This window comes from Oratosquilla oratoria, chromosome 1 (genome assembly GCF_046742065.1).
Source record: "Oratosquilla oratoria isolate Oo_2021 chromosome 1, ASM4674206v1, whole genome shotgun sequence".
In the NCBI taxonomy this organism is placed as follows: domain Eukaryota; kingdom Metazoa; phylum Arthropoda; class Malacostraca; order Stomatopoda; family Squillidae; genus Oratosquilla; species Oratosquilla oratoria.
In genome coordinates this window covers 106,831,886-106,856,953 of record NC_134777.1, presented here as the reverse complement: position 1 = coordinate 106,856,953, position 25,068 = coordinate 106,831,886, and the positions used below count along the sequence as shown (strand labels likewise).

The 25,068-nt window shown below is 40.1% G+C and overlaps 1 protein-coding gene across 5 annotated transcripts in view; it reads right to left on the bottom strand.

Annotated features, from left to right (window-relative positions):
* Positions 1-25,068, bottom strand: part of LOC143024689 (eukaryotic translation initiation factor 2-alpha kinase 1-like) — a 53,767-nt gene that overhangs the window by 10,580 nt on the left and 18,119 nt on the right. For all 5 annotated transcript variants that reach the window (XM_076183694.1, XM_076183713.1, XM_076183703.1 and 2 more), the window contains 5 exons: positions 18,588-18,680; positions 18,343-18,480; positions 16,027-16,192; positions 14,402-14,578; positions 4,809-5,084 (listed from right to left, as the gene is read on the bottom strand). In XM_076183694.1, the coding sequence (XP_076039809.1) occupies positions 4,809-5,084; positions 14,402-14,578; positions 16,027-16,192; positions 18,343-18,480; positions 18,588-18,680 (850 nt within the window). The remainder of the gene's footprint in view (positions 1-4,808; positions 5,085-14,401; positions 14,579-16,026; positions 16,193-18,342; positions 18,481-18,587; positions 18,681-25,068) is intronic.

Sequence of the window (25,068 nt, the reverse complement as noted above, 5' to 3'; positions counted from 1 at the left end):
TTGTTGCTCTCATCTTCTTGCTCTTCTTACTGGGTCCTCTTTCTGAGGATAATAGCCTTCTTTTCTCCATCTTGCTTAGGCTTCTGTCAAGTGCCTGTGACCCGAGCTTGAGTTCTTTCAATATAGAGCCTTCCTGGTAGCCAAAGCTATGGCTTAGAATTGCACTTCTTGCAATAAAATGCAGCTTTGACAGTCCCAACAGCTTCCCTTTGCTGGCCCTAGCCCAGATTTTTGTATGGAAGCTTTCATTAGCATTTAGAGTATAACCCTGAAGCAACTTCTGCAAATCTTCGTCTCGAACAGGAGAATGATACACTGCTTTCACTTTCTTGATTGCATCATCATCAAGTTTTATGTTTAGGTGACTTTTTTTGGGAACAATTGTTGCATCCTTCCCCATCACTACTTGCTTTTGGTAGCTGCAAAATGTATGGTTTCATCCTCTCTTCCTCTTTCTCTCTCTCCTCCTCCTCTTCTTTTTCATCACTTTTATTGGCGAGTGTTTCTTTACGTATTTGTGCTTTTCCTGTCCTCTTGAAAGGTGTAGAAGTTGATGGAACAGAAGTTGATGGAACAGAACCTGATGCTTCGGATGACAAAATCAGCTGATGTGGTGGGCGTGTCTACACGCACTTGTAACAATCTCTCTCGGTTTTCTTTCCTTATACAACGCATACGTTTCATATGCTTTTTCAATTTATTAAGACCCATAACTATAATGGTAACACAATAAAATGGAAATAAAACGTAAATTACACACGTCAACTCGACGATAAATGTAAACAAATGTAGACAGCACAATATCAAAGCTTTTGTAAACAACTTTTTCTAATCAAATATGGACTTATGATAGCCGTGAAATGCTGCTTTAGATAGGAAAAAGATCAAACTGCAAAGCACTAGTCAGTGAGGGTATGAAAAAGACAATAAAAGCAATAAAATGGCAAACATGTTGACAAACGTGGTTGTTGCCATATTTGATGCAGCCTGCCATCCCCTACCTCCCGCCACAAAAGTGCATTTTTATGGTATTTGCCATTTAGGTTTTCACTTCAAATCATACGTCTGGCAGACCTTGATAACTGAACAAGCATTTGTGATGCTTAACTAAATTTCGTACCCACGATCAAAAATAGCCATTTTTAGCCAGAGCCTCCCCTTAAGGGCAGTCAAGAGTTTTTACAAGAGTAGTAGAGCTTGGAAATGGGAAGAGTGAATGGTTTGAGGTAAAGGTGGGGCTGTCATGTCGCCATGGCTGTTCAATGTGTACATGGATGGGGTGGTACAGGAAGTAAATGTGAAGGTAATGGGCAAGATATTAGAGATGGTAAGAGATAGTGGAGAGCAGTGGGTGGTGACCCAGTTGTTTGTAGATGACACTGTACCTGTGGCAGGGTCAGAGGAGGAATTAAGGCAGTTAGTGAAGTTTGGGATGGTATGTGCTAAGAGAAAGTTGAGAGTAAATGTGGATAAAAGTAAGATGACGAGATGTACATGGGGAGAGGATGGCTTCTTCCCCCTTATAAGGATGCCAACCAGTCAAGGCATGCACCCATCCCAAACCATCCTGCTCCCAACTGTAACCTATTTCCCTTTCATCTTGCTCCTTATGTATAAAGGGTTTTATATAGATATATATATGCTTTTCCACCAAATCCGTCTAAAACAGAGGCTGGGGTATGTGCTTTGTGCTGCTTCATCATGAAGGCACCAATTCTATATACTAGTAGAAGAATTCCTCTTGATATTGATCTAAATCAGACCAGAAACAGGATGAGCAGGGTCGCCAATGGAAAACGCAGGATCGACTGCGATTCTTTGAGTGAATTGCCTATATACCTATGTATTCATTTTTATTTATTATCAATTATATTATTATAACTTTTTTTTTTATCATTATTATATATTTTTTTTTATTTATTATTATTATTATTTTTTTTTTTGCATCCGACTTAGTTATGGACCAAAAGGTCTCCTGCCGGCATGCTCTACCTTTGTAATCCTTTGTAAAGTCACCTATTTCTTTTCTTTGTTCCAGAGTCGGCAACTCCAGTTTTAATAATCTTTCTTCATATGAGAGTTTTGTTAGTTCTGGGGTCATCTTCATAGCTACTCTCTGGATTCTCTCAATCTTTTTTATATTCTTTTTTGTACTGGGTGACCATAGTGTCGCTGCATACTCCAATTTAGGCCTTATCAATGTGACTATTATTTTCTTTACCATTTCTTCATCCAAGTAGGTAAAAGCCACTTTTATTGAGCTTAGCAAGTTGTAGGTTTTGATTACAATTTTGTTTATATGTTTACTTCTTTTTCACCAGTTTTATATTGTCCTGATATATTTTTTTTTATTACTTTTTCCAAACTCCATTATGCTACATTTTTAATGTTGAATTCCACTTCTCACTTCTGACTCCATCCCCAAACCCTGTTCAGATCTCTCTATAATGAATCACAGTCCATTTCAGTACTTTCTTTAACCCCTTCCATACGGTGCCGCCTACGTAGGCGGCATGGGGAGCAAGTGGATACGCGAGGCTGCCATATCGGCATCTTGATTATATTTATTGTAGTTGTCCCTGCGTAACTGACATACTCTCTAAACTGGCTTCATCACATTTTCTATGGTTATCAAAATTCACGGGTGAAAGAGAGAACGATCAATATAAGCGGTGACTATTTTTTATGATGCGAGTATTATGACACAACATCGTACATCTGGTAGCTAATGCTGCCCGCAAGATTTTGGCCCGGAGTGAAGTGGTTAACAATTTTGCATCATCTGCAAAGAAGCTCATGTAACTTTCCATCCCCCTCATCCATGTCATTCACATAGTGGCAAACATTATTGGAGCCAGCACTGATCCTTGTGGAACTCCACTAATTACCTCTTCCCAAGTAGAACTCTGAGCACTACCCTCATTTTTCTTCCATGCAAAAAGTCCTCCATCCATTTCAATAGTTTACCTTGTATCCCTCCTATGGTTTCCAGTTTTCTTAACAATTTTTGTTAGGGACTTTAAGAAAATATATATATTTTTTGAGTAACACAGCACTATGATAGAAACAGTTCTGTACCAAAGCTCTCACAACCTTACAACCAACACAACTTATTACAACAATCCATAGGAGAAAAAAGTAACATTCTCTTGAGTGTCACTGACTTGAATCCTACAGTCCTACTTTAGTCACCACAATAGTTCTAGGTCACTCCCATAGATCTCTATGGGAAGAAACTGATTATCATTTGTGTTGTATTAGTTTCTATGTCACTGAATGTTAGAAGGAGAGGAATTGCCAATTGTCAGCTCTCGTTACAAAGTAGATGAGGGACAAAGTTGACACAGGTTACAAAGTGAATGAGAAACAAAGTCAACAGAGATATCTTGAGCCAAGTTCAAAGATGGAGTGCTGTGCACCTCCATAGGTGTAGCTGTTTGGTTTGGTGGTGCAAGCAGTCTCTCTTCGGATGGCTTCAAGGGGTAGTGGGCTGCCACCACCATTGTACACCAATATTCCTTTTGGTTGCTACACACTGGTAGGTGTGGGTAGTTGTGGGCAGGCATTCTCCTCTTCAGAGGTGTTGGGAGGTAGCGGGTTACCACCACATTTTAGCATAGCTTACTGAATACATTCTAAGGTATGATAATATATGCAAACTCCCTCCCTTTACTAGTACTCATTCAAGCCAATAATAAATTTTACAAGTCAGTGTCTCCCACTAGCATCATGACACATTATCATATCTCCTTTGCAATTGTATGCCAATCCCCATTGTCTCAACCTTAACCTGAGGTACAAGGATGTACCTCAAAGAGGTCAGGGAGGCATGTATTCTTTCTAACCATTATATATACCACATGCCTGATATGTGATCCACATGCATACAAGAAGATACATGAAGGCACTGCCCTTGGCAATCCCTACCCAATCTTGCAGACCTCCACACTTCCTAATCACAAACATCTAACTCAGATAATGGAACACATCACAACAGCACCACTGGAAGTTACCGACACAAGTACAGTGTCACCAGACAGATGATTAACCACTCCCTTATACCTACCAAGCTCCAGATATGTAAATACAATACATACATCATGTCAAGGCACATCCACTAATAAATACATCCATTACAATGCAACTAACACATAAATTATTATACAAAGGCCAAGCATAAGATGTATCTGACAACCTACACCAAATATGCAAGACTGCAGTAATTCACAATATAAACAGTGACTGCATCACCACAGAGACAGAGGAGACTTGGGGAGACACTCTCCCTTAAACTTAGTATGGGAGAAATTCTCCCTTTGGGAGATTATATCCCAAGATGTAAATATCTTGCTAAATAAACCAAGAAAGCCTGAAGAGGCTACATCTTTCCCTGCTCACCCACTTGTGTAGCCAGCCAACAACTACATAGGGAAGTCAGGTTGATGATTTCTTGAATATGGGTAGTCCCTGTGATATCCTATAATCTTAAATAATTCAAGGACGGCAATAAGTGGTGTTACTTTTGCTCACTTAATTTCTATTCCTTAGTAGCTTGTTACATTTTGTCCCACATGCACTCCTGCTTTCAATTGCATATTGTTGACCATAAATGTGGGTGTTACTTTTTTGTGTATGTTTGTTGTCTTTGTGGTATTATGTATTTCAATACGAAGTAATGTTGTAATTTATTTCATTATATCCTTATGTTACTTTTTATATCAAAGGTACTGTGGTCTGGTGGGGGGGGAAGCTTTAACACAAATGTTATTTCATCCTCAATATCTCAAGAACAAATTCAGAACACATACCCTTTAATTTCTGTTATTACTGGAAATATGCTTGATGGCAAAGATGAGTGATTTCTGGAAGGTGGTGCTGCCAAACTTCCAAGTGATGACGCTAATGATGATGAAGTATCATCAGACTCTTCATCAGTGCCATCTGAACTTGTCCAGTTTGGTAAATCATGAAAACTGTATGACTGTATCCAAGTTGTGTTGTACTTGACAATCCCTTCATGCTGCAATTTGGATAAGGTCTGCACCTCCCGTATAACACGGCTGAAGTCAGTCTCTTTATGTGACCTGAAAATAAAGCCAATTTTGTTAAAAGCTCCCAAATCAGGAGAGGGAAAAAAAAAAAAAAATCTATTTATCTACATAAATACCTTATCAGGAAGGTAACCACATCAGAGGCACACACCCACTACCACCCATCACCCTTATTTCCCTTTTATAGTTCCTCATGGATGAAGGATCATTCCTGTCTCCTGTCAACATCCACAGCTGGGCCACTTCACTTACATGGTGACATTCCCTCCCCATACCCTCATGTAGAAATAGAAAAGATGGGGAGAAATCCCTCTGGGGTATATCAAAATATCAGCCATACACAAAGATCTTCCAATCACCCATATCCCATGCCTTCTCCCTTCCTTACTCAGCAGACATTCCCCTCTTCCTCAATGAATAAATCTATCCACATACCAAGGGCTTTTCCCCCCTTATAAGGAAGGTAGCCAAGTAAAAAGGCAAGTACCCACTCCCATCCACTACCCTTTCCTCACTCTCATCATAGCCCCTTATGGATGACAGATCATCCCTGTATCCTGCCCACTACCCTGGATCAGAAACAATGCAGCAAGAAACAACACATCCACTACAAGGCTGCTTCACTTAATCAGTGACCCCCCTCTCCATCCCCTCATATATATATATATATATATATATATATATATATATATATATATGAATAAATGATAATAAAAAATAGGACTAAAATTTTTCTATCATAGCATTACCAACAAAGTGATGTAGTTATGGCATGGGGAAGGAAAATCCCAATATGTATATACATGAATATGGAGAAGGAAAGAGATGTATGAATGGAAAATGGGCAATAATGTGATGCATCCTGAAGAGATTTTTTCTCATTTCTATTTCTGCTTATGGGGAGGAGGAAAGATCACCATGTAAATGAAGTGGCTGGCCCTCCTATGGATGTGGTCTTGCTACATTGCCCATGACCTAAGCAGTGGTCAGGAGACTGGGATGAACTCTCATCCACAAGGAGCTAAGAGGAAGGAGAAAAATGGGTGTCAGATAGGAATGGGATGGGTGGGAGTTGATGCATACCTTGGCTGGCTATCTCCCTTATAAGAAGGTGGTGAAAAGCTCACACTAGGAGCTGCATAGCTGTGGCCAAAGCCAAATGAATTTGGACTGTTTGGGCAGGTGACAATCACTGCTGGGAATCAGAGAGAAGTGTGGGATTTAAACCCACAACTAAGACACTGCAAGACCAGAATGCTTCCAATTATGCCACCAGTATACAAATCAAAATACTTAATTCAAAAGCAGGGGATGGCTAAGGGTGTATAAAACGGTGTAAAAGGAAGAATTTTTACAAATAATAACAAGACAAATGGGATGAAAAAGCAAATGTGGCTCACTATTGATTAACCCATTGTCCCTACTCTCTCTTGCAGAAGAATTGAAGTTTTCAGGATGGAACCATAAGTCATTCAGGGAAGATTGTTGTTTTCTAAGTATTGTTAGTGTGGGGCACTGTTGTATGAGGTGTTCTGTGTCCTCTGTGTTGTGGAACTGGGGCCAGGCCAATACTGTGTTGGTACCATTTTAATACTGGATGGTGTCCTGAGGGCAGGCTTCCCAGTGTGGTTCTTATTAGGTGTGGGAAGTTTTTTCTTTAGGGCTTATGTCTGGGGGTTGTTGCTGGAGTATCCAGTTTGGTGGTCTGTCTTGAAGGGCTTGTTTAGTGATCTGTGTCTGTCTGTGTTTTTGTGTGGAGGTTTTGTGCAGGATAGGTGGTAAGTTGTTTTATATATATATATATATATATATATCTATATATATATATATATATATATATATATATACAGGGTGTTCAGGAAAAATGTGACTTTCTCAGAAAGGAAAGAAAAATGTCATCTTGGCCAAAAATTGATGTATTCTCAAAATGAAAAAATTGATGTATTCTCAAAATTCAAAGGATCTTTTGCCAAATACAGCTCATTCAAAGAAGCTGCCCTGAGCCTCCACCACGGCTTCCAGGCAGGACCTGAACCTGCAGCACGCAGCCTTCACAGTGTCCTTCGAGAGACACCTGAACACCAGTTTGACCCTGGCAATCAGCTCATTCTTGGTGTTGCAGGCAGTACAGTTGGTGTCTTTTTCAACTGTGCCCCATACAATAGTCCATAAGATTGCAATCAGGCAAGTTTGGGGGCCAGATGTTGGGACTGGTGAAGTTGTAGAAGGTCTCAGACAGCCACTTCTAGGTTTTCCCGGAGGTGTGACACAGAGCTGAGTCCTGCTGCCACATGTATGGTCTTTCTGCAGCCACCCTCCCCACCCAGCACTTGACAATAGTGGACAGCAACTCAATATAGTCATCTGAAGTGATTCCGAGTCCCTCTTCAAAGATGTGGGGTGGCATGATGTGGCCTTCACTGGAAACACACCCAAAGGCCATTTACAGAATTATGAAAGGCATGGAAGTCCTTGATAGAGAAGACTTATTAAAGTGGGATAAAAGAAAAACACGGGGAAATGAAAAGAAACTAAAAAAAGGACAATTATTGAAGAGATCCGAAAAAAAGTTTCCACACAGAGCGGTGGATGTCTGGAACAAATTGGACAAAACAATAGTGTGTGCAAACACCATACAAGAATTTAAGAACAAATTAGATGTTGTGAGATACAAAGACAGGTCACTATGAGCATAGCTCCCCTTCCTGTATAATACCAGGTAAATAAATAAAGTTTGAGGGAACTTGGTCTTCATAAAGCACACGAGTTTGTGCAGACTGTAGGCTAGCCACCTGTTGTTCTGCATGTTGTGCAACTGGTCCTGGCAGAATTTCCTCACGTCTGAGAAGAACCAGAGCATCACCAAGGTCTGCACTGCCTTGCCTGGATCTTGCTGCACCTTTTTATGTAGCTTCTCAATGAACTTCGTTGTGTGTACAGTGTCTGAACACTTGCTATGATCCTTCCTGCTAGCCACTGCTTCCACATCACCATCGCAATTCTCCAGCTCACATCTCACAGCCTTCATGGTATTCAAGGAGCACTGAGCTGGAGCTAAGATTTCCAAAATTTTTAATCCAGTGCAAATCATGATGATGCAGGTCACTCTCTTCCAATATTCAAATGCTTTCCAGTTGTCCATGCTCTCTAGCTCTCACACCCACCAATAGTACACAGAATCAGCTATCCATTGCACTTTACTGCTATTAAACCCTTCAAATGCTTTTGAAATGACAGAAGATAAAAAAAAAAAACAAATTATCAAATTTATCCCAAACACCCTGTACACATACATATACCAAGGTTTTTTTTTCCACTCTACAAGGGAGATAGCCAAAGTCAAAATGCCACCTCCATCTCCCTCTCATCTTGGCTCCTCCTGGATGATAGGTCATCCCTGCATCTTGCCCATTACCCTGAGTCAGGAGCAATGCAGTAAGACACAGCACATCCACACCAAAGCCAGTTGATCAGGTCAGTAGGTCTCACTAGGGTCAATATAGCTGAAGTTCAGTATAATGAGGTTTGGTATAGTGTGGGTTTACTGTCGGAGGGCTCGCCTAATACGGGATTAGATGAAATTGAGATTAGATCTTCCAATGTTACGTGAAGCGTGGTCGGGGACTAGTACAGTCCTTTTGTACCATCACCATGTAGCATGGTTGCTAACGTCTTGACCTCGTGATTATCGACGCACGGGTCAGGGTTCGTATCCCATGGCGGAACTTCTAAAAATGTTCAATATATACATATCTATATAAGTTACCTAGAAACCTCTCCCAGTAAAGAGCATAGTAAGAACACGAACATATAAATTGTAACGTAACCATACCATTCACTGGAAACTTATCCTTACTAGAAAGTATATCCCAAGCTACTGAAGAGGGGTCTTGTATCCGAAATCGCAGTCTAGCAAGAATGACTACTTACAGTAAAGTCATAAACCTCCTGTCAAAGGAGAATAAGTCCCTAGTAAGGAAAGTATCTTTAAGAAAATATAAGTGCACAACTAGCCATCACCTTCAACAAAATATATACATACCATACAACACATAATGGAAGACTGCATTATACACAATCATGCACGCAAACAACACAACATACGCTCTATAAAAGATTTGTGGGAAAACCCAGTTTCGGCTATGGCATTCCTTGGGGAGACGGGACTGCTCGGACAGACAGTCTAGGGAACGACAACAACAACAACAACAAAATATATACATATATATATACATACTTACATATATATATATATATATATACACACATACACATGTAAATACAATTAGGTACATACACACAAACCAAAAGGCTCTTCTACCTTGTATGGAGGGTACATACATACATACATACATATATATATATACCAAGGCTTTTCCCCCCCTTACAAGGGAGGCAGCCAAAAAGGAAAAGGCATAAAATCATTCCCACCCATTCCATCCCTGAATACACTCCACACCCCTCCACCCTCCCTCTTATCCTAGCACCTCCTGGATGACGGGTCATCCTTGCACCTTGTCCACTGCCCTGGGTCAGAAGCAGTGTCGCAAGACACAGCACATTCACAGCAAGGCCGCTTCATTAAATCGGCGACTCCCCCTCTCCGTCCCCCCATGCATAAAAGGAGACGACGGGGAGAAATCCCTTCGGGCTGCGTCAAAATTTTGCTCACACATACTACCTCACCCTCCATCCCCCCACCCATTCCACCTCATGCATCACAACATCATCCATATACAACCATTCTCCATTCATCCCTGTCTTCTGTCCGCTCCCGACCTTCCTCAACAGACATTCCCCTCTTCCCCAAAGCCCCCTTCACCCCATCCATCCACCTCATCCTAGGACGTCCCCTCATGTTCACTCCCTCCACATCTGCCTTCCATACCTCTTTTACTAGTCTTTCTTCACTCATTCTTTCCATGTGTCCAAACCATCCTAATACTCTTTCACCAACCCTATCTTCCAACTCCCTTTCCACCCCTGTTCTCCTCCTCACCTCCTCATTTCTCACTCTATCTAGCCTAGTAACCCCCATCATACTTCTCAGACACCTCATCTCAAACACATTCAAACTCCTTCTCTTATGTTCCATGTTTCTGCCCCATACAGTGCTGTTGGCACAATCACTCCTTCATACAGTCTCCTCTTAGCATCCATTCCCAAATGTCTATTCCTCACTACACTCTTCAATCCACCAAGGCATTTACTCGCTTCTCTCAATCTACATTCTACCTCCACCTTCACTCCACCTTTTCCTGCCACATTTGCACCCAAGTATCTAAAACTATCCACTTCCTCCAGTCGCTCTCCCTTAATGCTCACTTCTAGTCTACTGCCACTTTCACCCCTTGAACATCTCATCACCTTAATTTTACCCACATTTATCTTTAGCTTTCTTCTATCACACATTCTCCCAAACTCTGTCACCAACTTCCTCAATCCCTCCTCCGATCCTGCCACAAGCGCAGTGTCATCCACAAACAACAGCTGGCTCACCTCCCACTTTTCTCCATTTTCTTTAACCATCTCCAATCCCTGACCCACTACCCTTGCATTTACCTCTTGCACTACCCCGTCCATGTATAAGTTGAACAGCCAGGGCGACATAACGCATCCTTGACGAAGTCCCACCTTTACCTCAAACCACTCACTCTCTCCATTTCTAATCCTGACACAAGCTCTACTACTCTCATAAAAACTCTTGACAGCTCCCAAAAGCTTTCCTCCTATCCCATATATCTGCATAACCTCCCACAGTGCCTTTCTGTCTACCCTATTGTAAGCCTTTTCCAGATCCATAAAAGCCCAAAAAACATCCTTCCCCTTTCCTATAGCTTTCTCACATATTTGTCTTACCACAGAGATCTGATCTACACTACCTCTACCCATCCTAAATCCACACTGTTCCTCACCAATTACTCCCTCTGTTCCTCTTCTAATCCTCTCAATCAAGATCCTCCCATAAGCCTTCCCAACTACACTTAACAAGCTAATCCCTCTGAAACTACTACCTTCACACTTGTCCCCTTTTCCCTTGTAAAGTGGAACTATACAGGCACTCCTCCAGTCCTCCGGCACTCTACCCTCTCTCCAGCAAACATTAAATAACCTCGCCAGCCAGTCCACCATCACTGTACCTCATTTTTTTAGACATTCTGCATGGCATCCATCCAGACCAGGCACCTTACCTGCTCTCATCATCTTAACAACTGCCTTCACTTCATCCTTCCTTATTTCTCCCCCATTTTCCTCACTCATCACTCTCATTTTCTTAGCATTTCCCACTGCAACTATATTTCCCTCCCTATCCTCCTTCACATTTAGCAACTCCCTAAAATATTCTGCCCATCTTCCCCTTACTGCCTTCTCTTCCATTATCATCTCTCCATCTGCACCTTTTACCTTTTCTTCTCTACTTGATTCGCCTCCTCTTCCACTCTTACTTTCTTCCCAAAACATCTTTTTATTACTTTCAAAATTTTCTGTCATACTCTTGCCCCACTTCAAATCTGCTCTCCTCTTTGCCTCCTTTACCTTTTGCTTTACTTCTCTTTTCTTTTCTTTGTACCTCTCATATGACTCCCTTGTCCTATTTTGTAACCAATCTGTGAAAGCTCGCTTCTTCTCCTCTACAACCTTCTTTGTTTCCTCATCCCACCATTCACCACCCTTCCTTCTATTTCCTCCTGTCCTTCTTGTTCCACACACCATCCTTGCACACTTTGTGACTCCCTCCTTGAACCATCCCCATTCCTCCTCCACACCTAGCTCTACTCTATCCTTCACTCCCTCCCACTCCTCCTTCAGCTTCTTCTTGTACTCCTTCTCCTTTTCCTTTTCATTTAAAGAGTTCACTCTAAGCACCTCCCTACCTTTTGTCCCTTTCCTCTTTCTCCATGTATCCTCCACTCTCAGCTTACCTTCCACCAAAAAATGATCTGATATTCCCCCACCCTCTCCCCTTAGCACATGTACATCCTTCACTCTTCCTATCATACTCCTATTTACCACTACATAATCCATCAACGCTCTATCTACCACCCTTCCATCCACCACCCTCTCCCATGAGTACTTATGCTTGACTTTCTTCCGAAACACTGTATTTGCTATCATCAACTCTCTAGACACATTTACACCACCAACTCTCCACTATGATTCTTTCCTGGAACTCCACATTTCCCAACCACTCCATCAATTGGACCATTTCCTACCCTAGCATTAAGGTCTCCCAGTACTATTACATTGACATTTCTCCCTAAATCCTCTATGGAGGGTGGCTCAGTTAAAGCATCTTAGTTTTTGTCAACAAAATATTGAAAATCCTTCTCCAACAAACCCAACCCAATTCACTCATCATTCTCTTACACCCATCCTGTTTTCAGTGTCATTCATGTATATTAGGCTATTCAACATCCATTCTTGCCTATTTTTCTCCAGCCTAACTCTCCTACTTATATCCCATGTTCACCTCTCTCTCATCACTCCATCCATACACAGGTGAAACAGCCATGATGACATTACTCACCCCTGGTTCAAACCAACATGGTTTCCCATACCTGAAGATATTAAACATATTTCAGAATAAGATGAAAACATGTAACAACAAAGTACATACATACATATACCAAGGCTTTTTCCCCCTTTCAAGGGAGGTAGCCAAAAAGGGAAAGGCATAAAAACACTCCCACCCATTTCATCCCTAAATACACTCCACACCCCTCCCTCTCATCTGAGCACCTCCTGGATGACGGGTCATCCCTGCACCTTGCCCACCACCCTGGGTCAGAAGCAGTGTCGCAAGACACAGCACATCCACAGCAAGGCCGCTTCATTTAATCGGCGACCCCCCCTCTCCGTCCCCCCTTGCATATAAGGAGAGGACGGGGAGAAATCCCTTCGGGCTGCGTCAAATTTTGCTCACACATACTACCTCACCCCCGCCCATTCCTCCTCATGCAATCACAACATCATCCATATACAACCATTCTCCACTCACCTCTGTCTTCCGTCCTCTCCCTTCCTTCCTCAACAGACATTACCCTCTTCCCCAAAGCCCCCCTTCACCCCATCCATCCACCTCATCCTAGGACGTCCCCTCATGTTCACTCCCTCCACATCTGCCTTCCATACCTCTTTTACTAGTCTTTCTTCACTCATTCTTTCCATGTGTCCAAACCATCCTAATATTCTTTCATCAACCCTATCTCCCAGCTCCTTTTTCACCCCTGTTCTCCTCCTCACCTCCTCATTTCTCACTCTATCTAGCCTAGTAACCCCCACCATACTTCTCAGACACCTCATCTCAAACACATTCAAACTCCTTCTCTCTTCTTCTCTTATGTTCCACGTTTCTGCCCCATACAGTGCTGTTGGCACAATCACTCCTTCATACAGTCTCCTCTTCACATCCATTCCCAAATGTCTATTCCTCATTACACTCTTTAATCCACCAAGGCATTTACTCGCTTCTCTCAATCTACATTCTACCTCCACCTTCACTCCACCTTTTCCTGCTACACTTGCACCCAAGTATCTAAAACTATCCACTTCCTCCAGTCGCTCTCCCTTAATGCTCACTTCCAGTCTACTGCCACTTTCACCCCTTGTACATCTCATCACCTTACTTTTACCCACATTTATCTTTAGCTTTCTTCTATCACATACTCTCCCAAACTCTGCCACCAGCTTCCTCAATCCCTCCTCCGATCCTGCCACAAGCGCAGTGTCGTCCACAAACAACAGCTGGCTCACCTCCCACTTTTCTCCATTTTCTTTAACCATCTCCAATCCCTGACCCACTACCCTTGCATTCACCTCTCGCACCACCCCATCCATGTATAAGTTGAACAGCCAGGGCGACATAACGCATCCTTGACGAGGTCCCACCTTTACCTCAAACCACTCACTCTCTCCATTTCCAATCCTGACACAAGCTCTACTACTCTCATAAAAACTCTTGACAGCTCCCAAAAGCTTTCCTCCTATCCCATAAATCTGCATAACCTCCCACAGTGCCTTTCTGTCTACCCTATCATAAGCCTTTTCCAGATCCATAAAAGCCCAAAAAACATCCTTCCCCTTTCCTATAGCTTTCTCACATATCTGTCTTACCACAAAAGATCTGATCTACACAACCTCTACCTGTCCTAAATCCACACTGTTCCTCACCAATTACTCCTTCTGTTCCTCTCCTAATCCTCTCAATCAAGATCCTCCCATAAGCCTTCCCAACTACACTTAACAAGCTAATCCCTCTGAAACTACTACATCCAACAAAGTACTGGGAAAAAATCATCATTACATCCACTATAACATACTCTCCATACCATGTATGATTATAAACTCACCTGAGTGTTATGATCTTGACAGCATACGATGATGTATCAATAATATGTTCTGCTTTTAGGACAACACCAAAGCCACCCTTTCCAAGGATACTGTGTATTTTAAACTCTTTCGAAAATCTATCATCTACTCCTGGGATATGTATACGTTGATGAGCTCTAACCAGGTCGAAGTTAAGACTGGAATTAGAAGAAAAAAAAAAAAAATCTTAATTTTATGACAAACTATTCATTTCCATTTTTAATCACTACTTCCTAAAACAAAGGCATTTTTATTTCATTGACACTTCAAGGCTGATTGTAAGATCATTGCCTTTTGTTAACCCTTTCAGTACCCCTACAGATGAATAAAATTGTTTGGTAATAGAAAAAAAAGAAGCTAAAAAGGTCTGCTGTACATTAGTGTTGGGCTGAGATAGATTCAATTCAAACAGGGTGAGGGTAACCCTAAATTGTCTAGGAATAGTTAGCAAAAAGTATTAAAAAGAATAATTAATGGCTTAATCTTTATGTAAGAGATAAATTTGAAACAAAAAAGTTCCAACATAATAGAAGATGGATGTTATGTCTATGTGCTGCCAGTTGTGAGATGATTCTTTATGATGATGATACTTATTTATAGTAAAACTAATTGAATAAATGGAGAATGGACTTAGGGCATTTCTTTTTTATTAATTATTTTAATGAACAAAGGATTGAAGTGCCCAATCAATAATGTGAGGGTCACCATGTACACATAAAGTGGATTCATACATAATAGAAGTATGTGAAATATTTATGGGTTTTGAATGTGTAAAATGTGTATTGGCCTAGGTTGTTTTGTCTCTGGTTAAGAAGTGCAGAAGTGTCATAGTACTGACCTCCTTATGTGAAAAATAAAAATAAAACAATAAGCTAAGTTGATAGACAGAGAGAGACCAAAAACAGTGAGATTCTGGGCCTGATTGAAAGACCCAATACCCAGCTCTCTGGGATGCACCTCCTTGTGGAGGTGTGGCTATGCCTTGCACCCGGGTGATGTCCGTGTTAGGGTTCTTTCCATCAGTGGTTCTCCATCCTCTCCCACATGGCAGGCTGCCTCCTGCAGGCAGGTTGCAGTGACACCTTTCAGCTTAGTTTTCCCTTCCACATCTACCTATTTACCATGATTCACCCTTATACTGGAGGTAGTCACCCGAAGCATGCATACATGCATACCTATCCATCACCCACTTGTTTCCCTGTTATCTTAGCCCCTTGTGGATGATGGGTCATCCCTGTCCCCCACCCACTACCTGGGTCAGAAGCAATGCACATTCACAGCAGAGCCTGCTGCTTCATTTACATGGTGACCCTCATTCCTCATACCTTCATGTGAAAATAGAGAAGATGAGGAAAAATCCGTTCAAGCTACATCAATTTATAGTCTATTCACAATCATTCTGCACCCACACCTATCTCTTGTCTTCTCTCTTCCCTGCTCAACAGGCATTCCCCTTTTACTCAAAGCCCCCTTCACTCCATCTATCCATCTATTCTCAGTCTTCCCCTCAAGTTCACTCCATCCACCTCTGCCTTCCACACTCTTTCTGGTAGTCCTTCCACATTCTTTCTGCTAGTTCCTTCCACATGAAAATTTTTTATTTTACCTTGGATAAGTAGCAGGCAGGTCACCGACACAAATCTGATTCTGTGTCAAATCTATGATATTTTTAAACATCTGCAAGAAGTTAGGATGACTTTCATATGGTCGTATGGGGTCACTGATCAGGCACATGAATTTTGGGTGAATTTTCTTGATGTTCTGACATATTGCTGAAAGAGACATGTAATACCAATTAATATATACACTAGCATACCATTAAAGTGGATATAACAAAGTGGTAGAAAAAAGTTTATGATACACATGATCCTATGAGACAGGGGTGTAGCCAGTATTCTATTCCAGGGCCCAAGACTTAAAAAGGGCCCCACAGCAACCATGGAACATCCATACCCCCTTATTAACAAGCCCTTTCTATTATCACCAGCCTGACTTACACATTCAAATACACATACAACAAAGTATAGACTGGTCTCTCTTACAAGCATAATAGCTAAAGTATGTGAAAAAGTCATCAAACGTAGAGTGACTAAACATTTGGAAGAAAACAATATATTGAATCCAAAACAATTCAGTTTTAGATAAGGAAGATCATGTGCCACAACCTTGATTTGTTTTTACTCAAGGTTAATAGATACAATGCAAGAAAGGGACAGATGAGCAGATTGTTCTTTCCTGAATTTACAAAAGGCGTTTGATAAAGTACCACACAAAAAGCTAGAAAACTCAAAACAACAGGTGTACAAGGAAAATTATTGAAATGGATGGAAGATTACTTGCATGGGACAAATACGAGAGGTGCTTAGAGATAAAAACTTGACCTGGAAAGAAATGATGAGAGGAGTCCCACAAGATTCAGTATTAGCTCCAATAATGTTTGCTATATATGACATGGATGAAGGTGTAGAATGTTATAAGAACTTCTTTGCAGACAATGCAAAACTACTAAAAGTAAGTACAGAAAAAGACTATGAATCACTACAGAGAGACCTGGACAAAGTCTGGGAATGGAGCCAAAAAAGGGAAATGAACTTCAACATCAAGAAATGTAGTATAATAGTTTGGAAAACGTAAAAAAAGAATATCAGGACAATATAAAATCTGTGTAAAGGAAGTAAAGAAAGCTCTGAAAAGGACCTAGGAGTAATTATCACCAGACATGTCCCCTGACAAGCATATAAACAAAATAGTCGGAGAAACCTACAATTTACTAAGATCAATAAAGGTGGCTTTTAATTACTTGAAGTAATGGTAATATATATATATATATATATATATATATGTATATTAGTCACACTGACAAGACAAAGACTGGAGTATGCTGCGACACTATGGACACCCAGTACAAAAAAGAATATAAGGATATTAGAAAGAATCCAAAGAGCAATGACAAAGATGGCACCAACAATTTCATAATTGACATACGAACAAAGATTGTCTAAACTGGAACTACGAACCCTGGAACAAAGAAGAGAAAGAGGAGATCTATTGGCCATTTACAGAATCATGAAAGTCATGGAAGTCCTTGATAGAGAAGACTTATTAAAGTGGGATAAAAGAAAAACAAGGGGACATGAAAAGAAACTCAAAAAGGATAATTATAGAAGAGATCTGGAGGGAAAAAAAAAAAAAAAAAAATCCATACAGAGCGGTGGGTGTCTGGAACAAACTGGATGAAACAATAGCATGTGCAAACACCATACAAAACTCCCTTTGATACGATGACGCCTACATAGGCGTCATGAGGAGCAAGTGGGTACGCGAGGATGCCGATGTCAGCGTCTTGATTATATTTATTGTAGTTGTACCTGTGTGACCCCCATACTCTGTAAACTTGCTTCATCATATTTTCTATGGTTATCAAAATTCACGGGTGAAAGAGAACAAGCAATACAGCGGTTTATTTATTTTTTATAATGCAAGTATTATGACGCAACATTGCACATCTGGCAGCTAATGCTGCCTGCGAGATTTTGGCCCAGAGTGAAGGGGTTAAGAACAAACTAGATGCTGTGAGATATAAAGATGGGTCACTTCAAGCATAGCTCCCCTACCTGTATAATACAACTAGGGACAATACACAAGCATCACTATACTTATCACACAACACTTACTTCTTTTTATTTGTATCTATTATTAATTATTGTAGATTTACTGGCCATCAAATCATCAATTTTTGAGAAAAATCTTTGTCTGCCTAGGGGCCCCAAAGGAGCATTGTACTACCTTGCAAAATTTCTCTTGCAGGCCCTGACTGTACAGGTCATCTCTGTATTACGCCCACTGCCCTGGGTGAAAATATCTGAAAATAAAAACATCAAGCACTCTAGCCATACTATACATAGTTAGATACATACTGTACCTTGAAAAAGAATACGGCGCTTAACAGGATTTTCTTCTATGGCATTGCAAAGAAGATGAATCATGATTTCAATAATGATATTGGGACTGACAACACGCAATTCTCTCCTGTGCCCATGTGTTCCTCTTTCTTCTGAACCTGTAAATAATGACGCATATTCAAAAGTAAAGAATGTTAAATGTTGGAAAGTTAATGTATAAACATCAAACACTAAGTACATGTTAAAAAACAAAAAAAATACCTACTACTTTTACTACTGCTGAGGGCACTTTGGTCTGACATCCTTCCTTCCTTGGGAATCTTTTTCTTCGACACCTGGGAAGCTGGAGCACCTCCAACTGCAAAGACCCAAAACATGAAAGTTAATCAATCAATCAATCAATCTATCACCCCAGGTCTCTCTTGTCAAAGGCCCGTGGCCTTCAGGTAACCTGCAGTGCTCTCCAACCAGGCCTACAAGTCGTCCAAAGAAAGTAAACTATGCTCTACTGTCTAATGATGGTTAGCATAGGGCAATGTAGTGCAAGGTGTGATGGTTGTGTCTAGGACAGTTTGGAGCTGTGGCCAGTCCTATTTTGTGTTGAAACTGGAAAACACAGGTTCTAATGCTTTCTCACTACGCTTCCTAGCAGAAAAATCTGACCTACAAACTATATTTCTTTCTGGAGATTATAATGTTACTTTCCCATCATATCCACTGCTTCACAGTGAAGCTGCCCATTTTCAAAACCCATCTTCCCCCTCACATCTATCATAAGGTGAAGTCCTAACACTCAGTCTATGGTCCGAGGCTAAGATCTCTATCAACTGTATTTCTGGCACTTTTTCACACATGGAGGGCTGAGAATTAGTAACTGCTCCCCTACCCCAAACAAATTTTAGCCAGTCACATAGAAAGAGAACATACAACAGTCAAAGTTTCTTTTCAGAGCCTGTGAAAGGCCCCAAGAACAGCTGCCAGCCACTGTAGGTCTGTGGGTTTACCTCTCTGTGGCAATTGAGACAACAATTAGTTAATCCTCTATCTCACTTATTTTTTGCATTATAGTTCCATAATACACCTTACATGTGATATTCAAAAGACTAATATTTCAATGATTCTTCCATCTGATCGTGCAAACTTTATCCTTAGTGGCATGAAGTATGCTTTCTTCTTGAGTGATGAAACTATTGTTTTAAGGGGACCGGCTGATCAAAAGATGAAAATCTTTATTAATTGGATTATTGCACAGAAATTTATGCCAGGAGTTAAGGACACCATATACATCTTTCCTAACCCAAAAAAACTAATCTGCAACCCTTTCATGTTTTGCCCCCCCATCTCCCTTTCAAAAAAATTGATAATTTTGAAATGACTACTCCTCCTATAATAATTGCTCTACATGAATGAAATTAATATGGTGGAAGGACCTTATCCAGACCTTCAAACTAATAGAGAGAAATTTTAGTTAAAGTAATTAGTTTGTGGAATTTTAATTTTTATATCTTTTCACACCCCGTCCCCCTTCAAATAGGGGGAATTTTTTTTTTGTAAAAATTAACCCTTTCAGATATTAAAAAAAAACGTTCTATTTCATCAATCAGGCAGATTTAGACATATTATGTGTGAATTTTCATTGAAATTGATTAAGAAGTTATGGAGGAGTAGAAGTTTGAAGGTATAAAACTTAGGTTTTGAGATACGGGCCGTCAAAGTTTTCACTAACTGTGAACCCCTACATACTAATATAAATAAGGGATATCATGGCATTTCCTTATTTAGCTTTTTAGGCTTGAATGTTGATGATATGTAGAATAAAATTTATTCATATTCAGTCATATATGTTGATGTCCAGTCATATAATCCTCTGTCTTCTAGCTCCTGGTCCCCACCTGCATTTTAGGGTGTCATAGCTTGCTTACTTTGTAATTATTGCCTTTTCCTAGCTTCCTGAAGGTGTTTGGTTTGCTTGCGAGGACATGGCATCTCAAAAATAGTATAACAGCTTGTCAAATGACAAAAGGATTGATGGTGGCTTGCAGTGGAGCGTATCACTCAATTTTTGTCTACTGTTTATCGCTTTCTGAGGCATCTACCCATTCTGGGGTCTATATATAACCTCTGGTACAGAGACAGTTGCCAGAAGTCACTAGGAATAGCACTCAATCATTACAAATTATTGTTATTTATTGCAATAATATATATATTGTAGTGACCAATACGTATCATAGGGCCGAGATGGGGTCGAGTTGGGGGTTTATTTGCCATAACTACGAAAATAAGGCGAATTTTGATTAAATACTCCACATACAGACTGTCGATTGCCATACGCAGATGTAGAAATTTTTTCCCAGTTTTTCATTTTTTTCCCAATTTTCATCGATTCTTGACCAGCCGGTCCCCTTAAGAGGAGGGTAGATAACTTAATGCATTGAGATAATAGGTGGTAATGGACATGGAACTGCCTAGTGTAGGTCTTATAGTTTATTGCAGTTTCCTTCACGTTCCATCCCTCAAATACTAAATTTCTGCAGGTCCAACCCACCAATAAAGAATGTTAGAAATGAATATTCTAAAGTGTGAATCGAAAATCAGATACTGATTTATATATATATACATACAAACATATACCAAGGCTTTTTCCCCCTTACAAGGGAGGTAGCCAAAAAGGAAAAGGCATAAAATCATTCCCACCCATTCCATCCCTGAATACACTCCACACCCCTCCACCCTCCCTCTTATCTTAGCACCTCCTGGATGACGGGTCATCTCTGCACCTTGTCCACTGCCCTGGGTCAGAAGCAGTGTCGCAAGACACAGCACATCCACAGCAAGGCCGCTTCATTAAATCGGCGACCCCCCCTCTCTGCCCCCCCATGCATAAAAGGAGAAGACGGGGAAAAATCCCTTCGGGCTGCATCAAGTTTTTCTCACACATACTACCTCATCCTCCCGCCCATTCCACCTCATGCATCACATCATCCATAAACAACCATTCTCCATTCATCCCTGTCTTCTGTCCTCTCCCACCCTTCCTCAACAGACATTCCCCTCTTCCCCAAAGCCCCCTTCACCCCATCCATCCACCTCATCCTAGGACGTCCCCTCATGTTCACTCCCTCCACATCTGCCTTCCATACCTCTTTTACTAGTCTTTCTTCACTCATTCTTTCCATGTGTCCAAACCATCCTAATACTCTTTCATCAACCCTATCTCCCAACTCCCTTTCCACCCCTGTTCTCCTCCTCACCTCCTCATTTCTCACTCTATCTAGCCTAGTAACCCCCATCATACTTCTCAGACACCTCATCTCAAACACATTCAAACTCGTCTCTTATGTTCCATGTTTCTGCCCCATACAGTGCTGTTGGCACAATCACTCCTTCATATAGTCTCCTCTTAGTATCCATACCCAAATGTCCATTCCTCATTACACTTTTTAATCCACCAAGGCATTTACTCGCTTCTCTCAATCTACATTCTACCTCCACCTCCACTCCACCTTTTCCTGCCACATTTGCACCCAAGTATCTAAAACTATCCACTTCCTCCAGTCGCTCTCCCTTAATGCTCACTTCCAGTCTGCAGCCACTTTCACCCCCTGAACATCTCATCACTTTACTTTTACCCACATTTATCTTCAACTTTCTTCTATCACACACTCTCCCAAACTCTGTCACCAACTTCCTCAATCCCTCCTCCGATCCTGCCACAAGCGCAGTGTCGTCCACAAACAACAGCTGGCTCACCTCCCACTTTTCTCCATTTTCTTTAACCATCTCCAATCCCTGACCCACCACCCTTGCATTTACCTCTTGCACTACCCCATCCATGTACAAGTTGAACAGCCAGGGCGACATAACGCATCCTTGACGAAGTCCCACCTTTACCTCGAACCACTCACTCTCTCCATTTCTAATCCTGACACAAGCTCTACTACTCTCATAAAAACTCTTGACAGCTCCCAGAAGCTTTCCTTCTATCCCGTATATCCGCAAAACCTCCCACAGTTCCTTCCTGTCTACCCTGTCGTAAGCCTTTTCCAGATCCATAAAAGCCCAAAAAACATCCTTCCCCTTTCCTATAGCTTTCTCACATATCTGTCTTACCACAAAAATCTGATCTACATAACCTCTACCCGTCCTAAATCCACACTGTTCCTCACCAATTACTCCCTCTGTTCCTCTCCTAATCCTCTCAATCAAGATCCTCCCATAAGCCTTCCCAACTACACTTAACAAGTTAATCCCTCTGAAACTACTACATTCACACTTGTCCCCTTTTCCCTTGTAAAGTGGAACTATACAGGCACTCCTCCAGTCCCCCGGCACTCTACCCTCTCTTGTGTATATATATATATACACAAATTTCACAAGTCACACGTGAATCACAAATATGCAGAGTCCACTAGGAAGAGGAAAAACACACAGAGTCCGAGCGCTTTCGTGATATATTCACATTATCAAGGAGTACAGAAAAGTGAGTACAAACAAGTTGAGATACAGATTATAAATAGGACAAGTGAGACATTTACCCCCCCCTCCGAAGCCTGAATGCTCAGGTTGGGTCCCTCGGCGAGGTCGTGGAAACAAGAGAAATTTTATCACATTAACTTTTGAAATATGTACTATTTATATCATTGACAATATATGGACCTAATTTATATAATCCTAAACCATTATTAATAAGTTGGTCATAATTGTCTTTGATAATTCCTGACTCTATATTTCTTTCTGTTATATTCTTACACTGTATAATTTTTGAATCATTTTTCCAGTCAATAGGATGGTCAAAGTCACAAACATGTTTAAAAATGGCACTAGATTCCTGGCCTTTTTTTAATACTGTTTTTATGTTGTTTAATTCTAACCTCTAATTGTTTTCCTGTTTGACCTACATAACATTTATCACATTTTCTATAAGGTATTTTGTATACACAACCTGTTGAGATATCAGGAGAATTTTTTATGAGAAGATTTTTTAGGGTTGAATTATTCTTAAAGGCTACATCTACATTGAAATTCTTAAGTACAGTGGGAATCTCTATAAAATATTCATTAAAAGGAAGTACAAGTAAATTCTTTTTTTCAAACTTTTGTATTGGTTCACCTTTACAGAATGTCCTTTTAGATTTTTTTTTTTTTTTTTTTTTTTTTTTTAATTTGTCTAAAAAGAATTTGGGATATCTTGACTGCGTTCCGATGTCATAAACTTTGCTCATTTCGTCATCTACAAATTCTGGGCTGCAAATGTGCAAGCTACGTAGGAACATGGAAGAAAATGCTGACTGTTTAACTCAATTATGGAGCAGAATAGTAATGTGTAAATGCGTTAACATTGATTGATTCTCAGTGAATACAGTACTATATTTAAACTTCCTATTGCATCTATGAATATTACAATCTAAGAAAGAAATGCATGAATCTTTTTTAATTTCTACAGTGAACTTTATAGAAGGGACCAATTGATTCAATGTAGGCACAAAGGCATCAATATTTTCATTGTTTGGCCAAATACAGAGAATGTCGTCGATATACCAAAACCATTTGAACTTTTTGGGAAGTATGTTTGTTAAAAGTTTGGTCTCAAAAAATTCCATGTAGAAGTTGCTTAGAATGGCTGATAGGGGATTTCCCATCGCCATCCCAAATTCCTGTTTATAAAATTTTCCAATAAACTCAAATTTACTGTCTTTAATACATATTTCAATAAGGTCAGTAATTGTTTTAGTATCATAAGAAAGATTGTGGTGAGGTAATTCTTCCGTTAGAAATCCGAGCAGGTCATTAACTGGAAATCTGGTAAATAGAGAAGTAACATCAAAACTGATAATTTTAAAATCATAATTTATCTCAAGTCTATTCAATTTATCAATAAGATCAATATTGTTCTTGACATTTGTTTCTGATATTTATGCTGCAATTGGGTTCAATGGAGTCACCAGCCATTGGACAGTTTGTATGTTGCTGATCCTATTGAACTTATAATAGGTCTAACAGGGTTGTTTTCTTGGTGTACATTCATTAATCCATACATATATGGTAAATTTGGTGAAATGGACACAGATTTCTTTATCAAATTGTCGTCATTCTTAAATATACGCTTAATTTTCTTATATTTCTTTATCAAATTGTCGTCATTCTTAAATATACGCTTAATTTTCTTATATTTCTTTATCAAATTGTCGTCATTCTTAAATATACGCTTAATTTTCTTATTAAGAGCTGTTCACCAAGTCCAATTGTTTTTTTTTATTAAGATCACAATATGTCTCGGTGTCAATAAGATTTTTTTTTTTCTAGATAATCAGTTTTGTTCATTATGACCAAAGTATTCCATTTGTCTGCTTTAGTGATATGAATGTCTTGGTCTTCCTCGAGTTCTTTAAAAGTATTTTCGAATCTTAAAGGACAATTAGCATGGCTATTTTTTGCCATTGCACCATAAATTATTCCTTTGCAAATATTTAAGTCTTCTGCTGTTAGATCACCAAATTTATCTAGATTACAAAAAGATTGAGTGATTTCTATACTTTCTATTCCTTGTTTTGTTGTTGCAAACTTCTAACCGTAGCCAAGTGCGACCTTTCATTACCGCTCAGAACTTTATTATGTTTATCACAAAGTCTGGGTTGGCATGCATGTTCCAATCACTATTATCAATCAAGCTTTTAAAAAATTTATTCAACTTATTTTCAGTTTTTGAACATTCAATTCTTAGTTTGTTGTAGATATTGTCAAGTAAT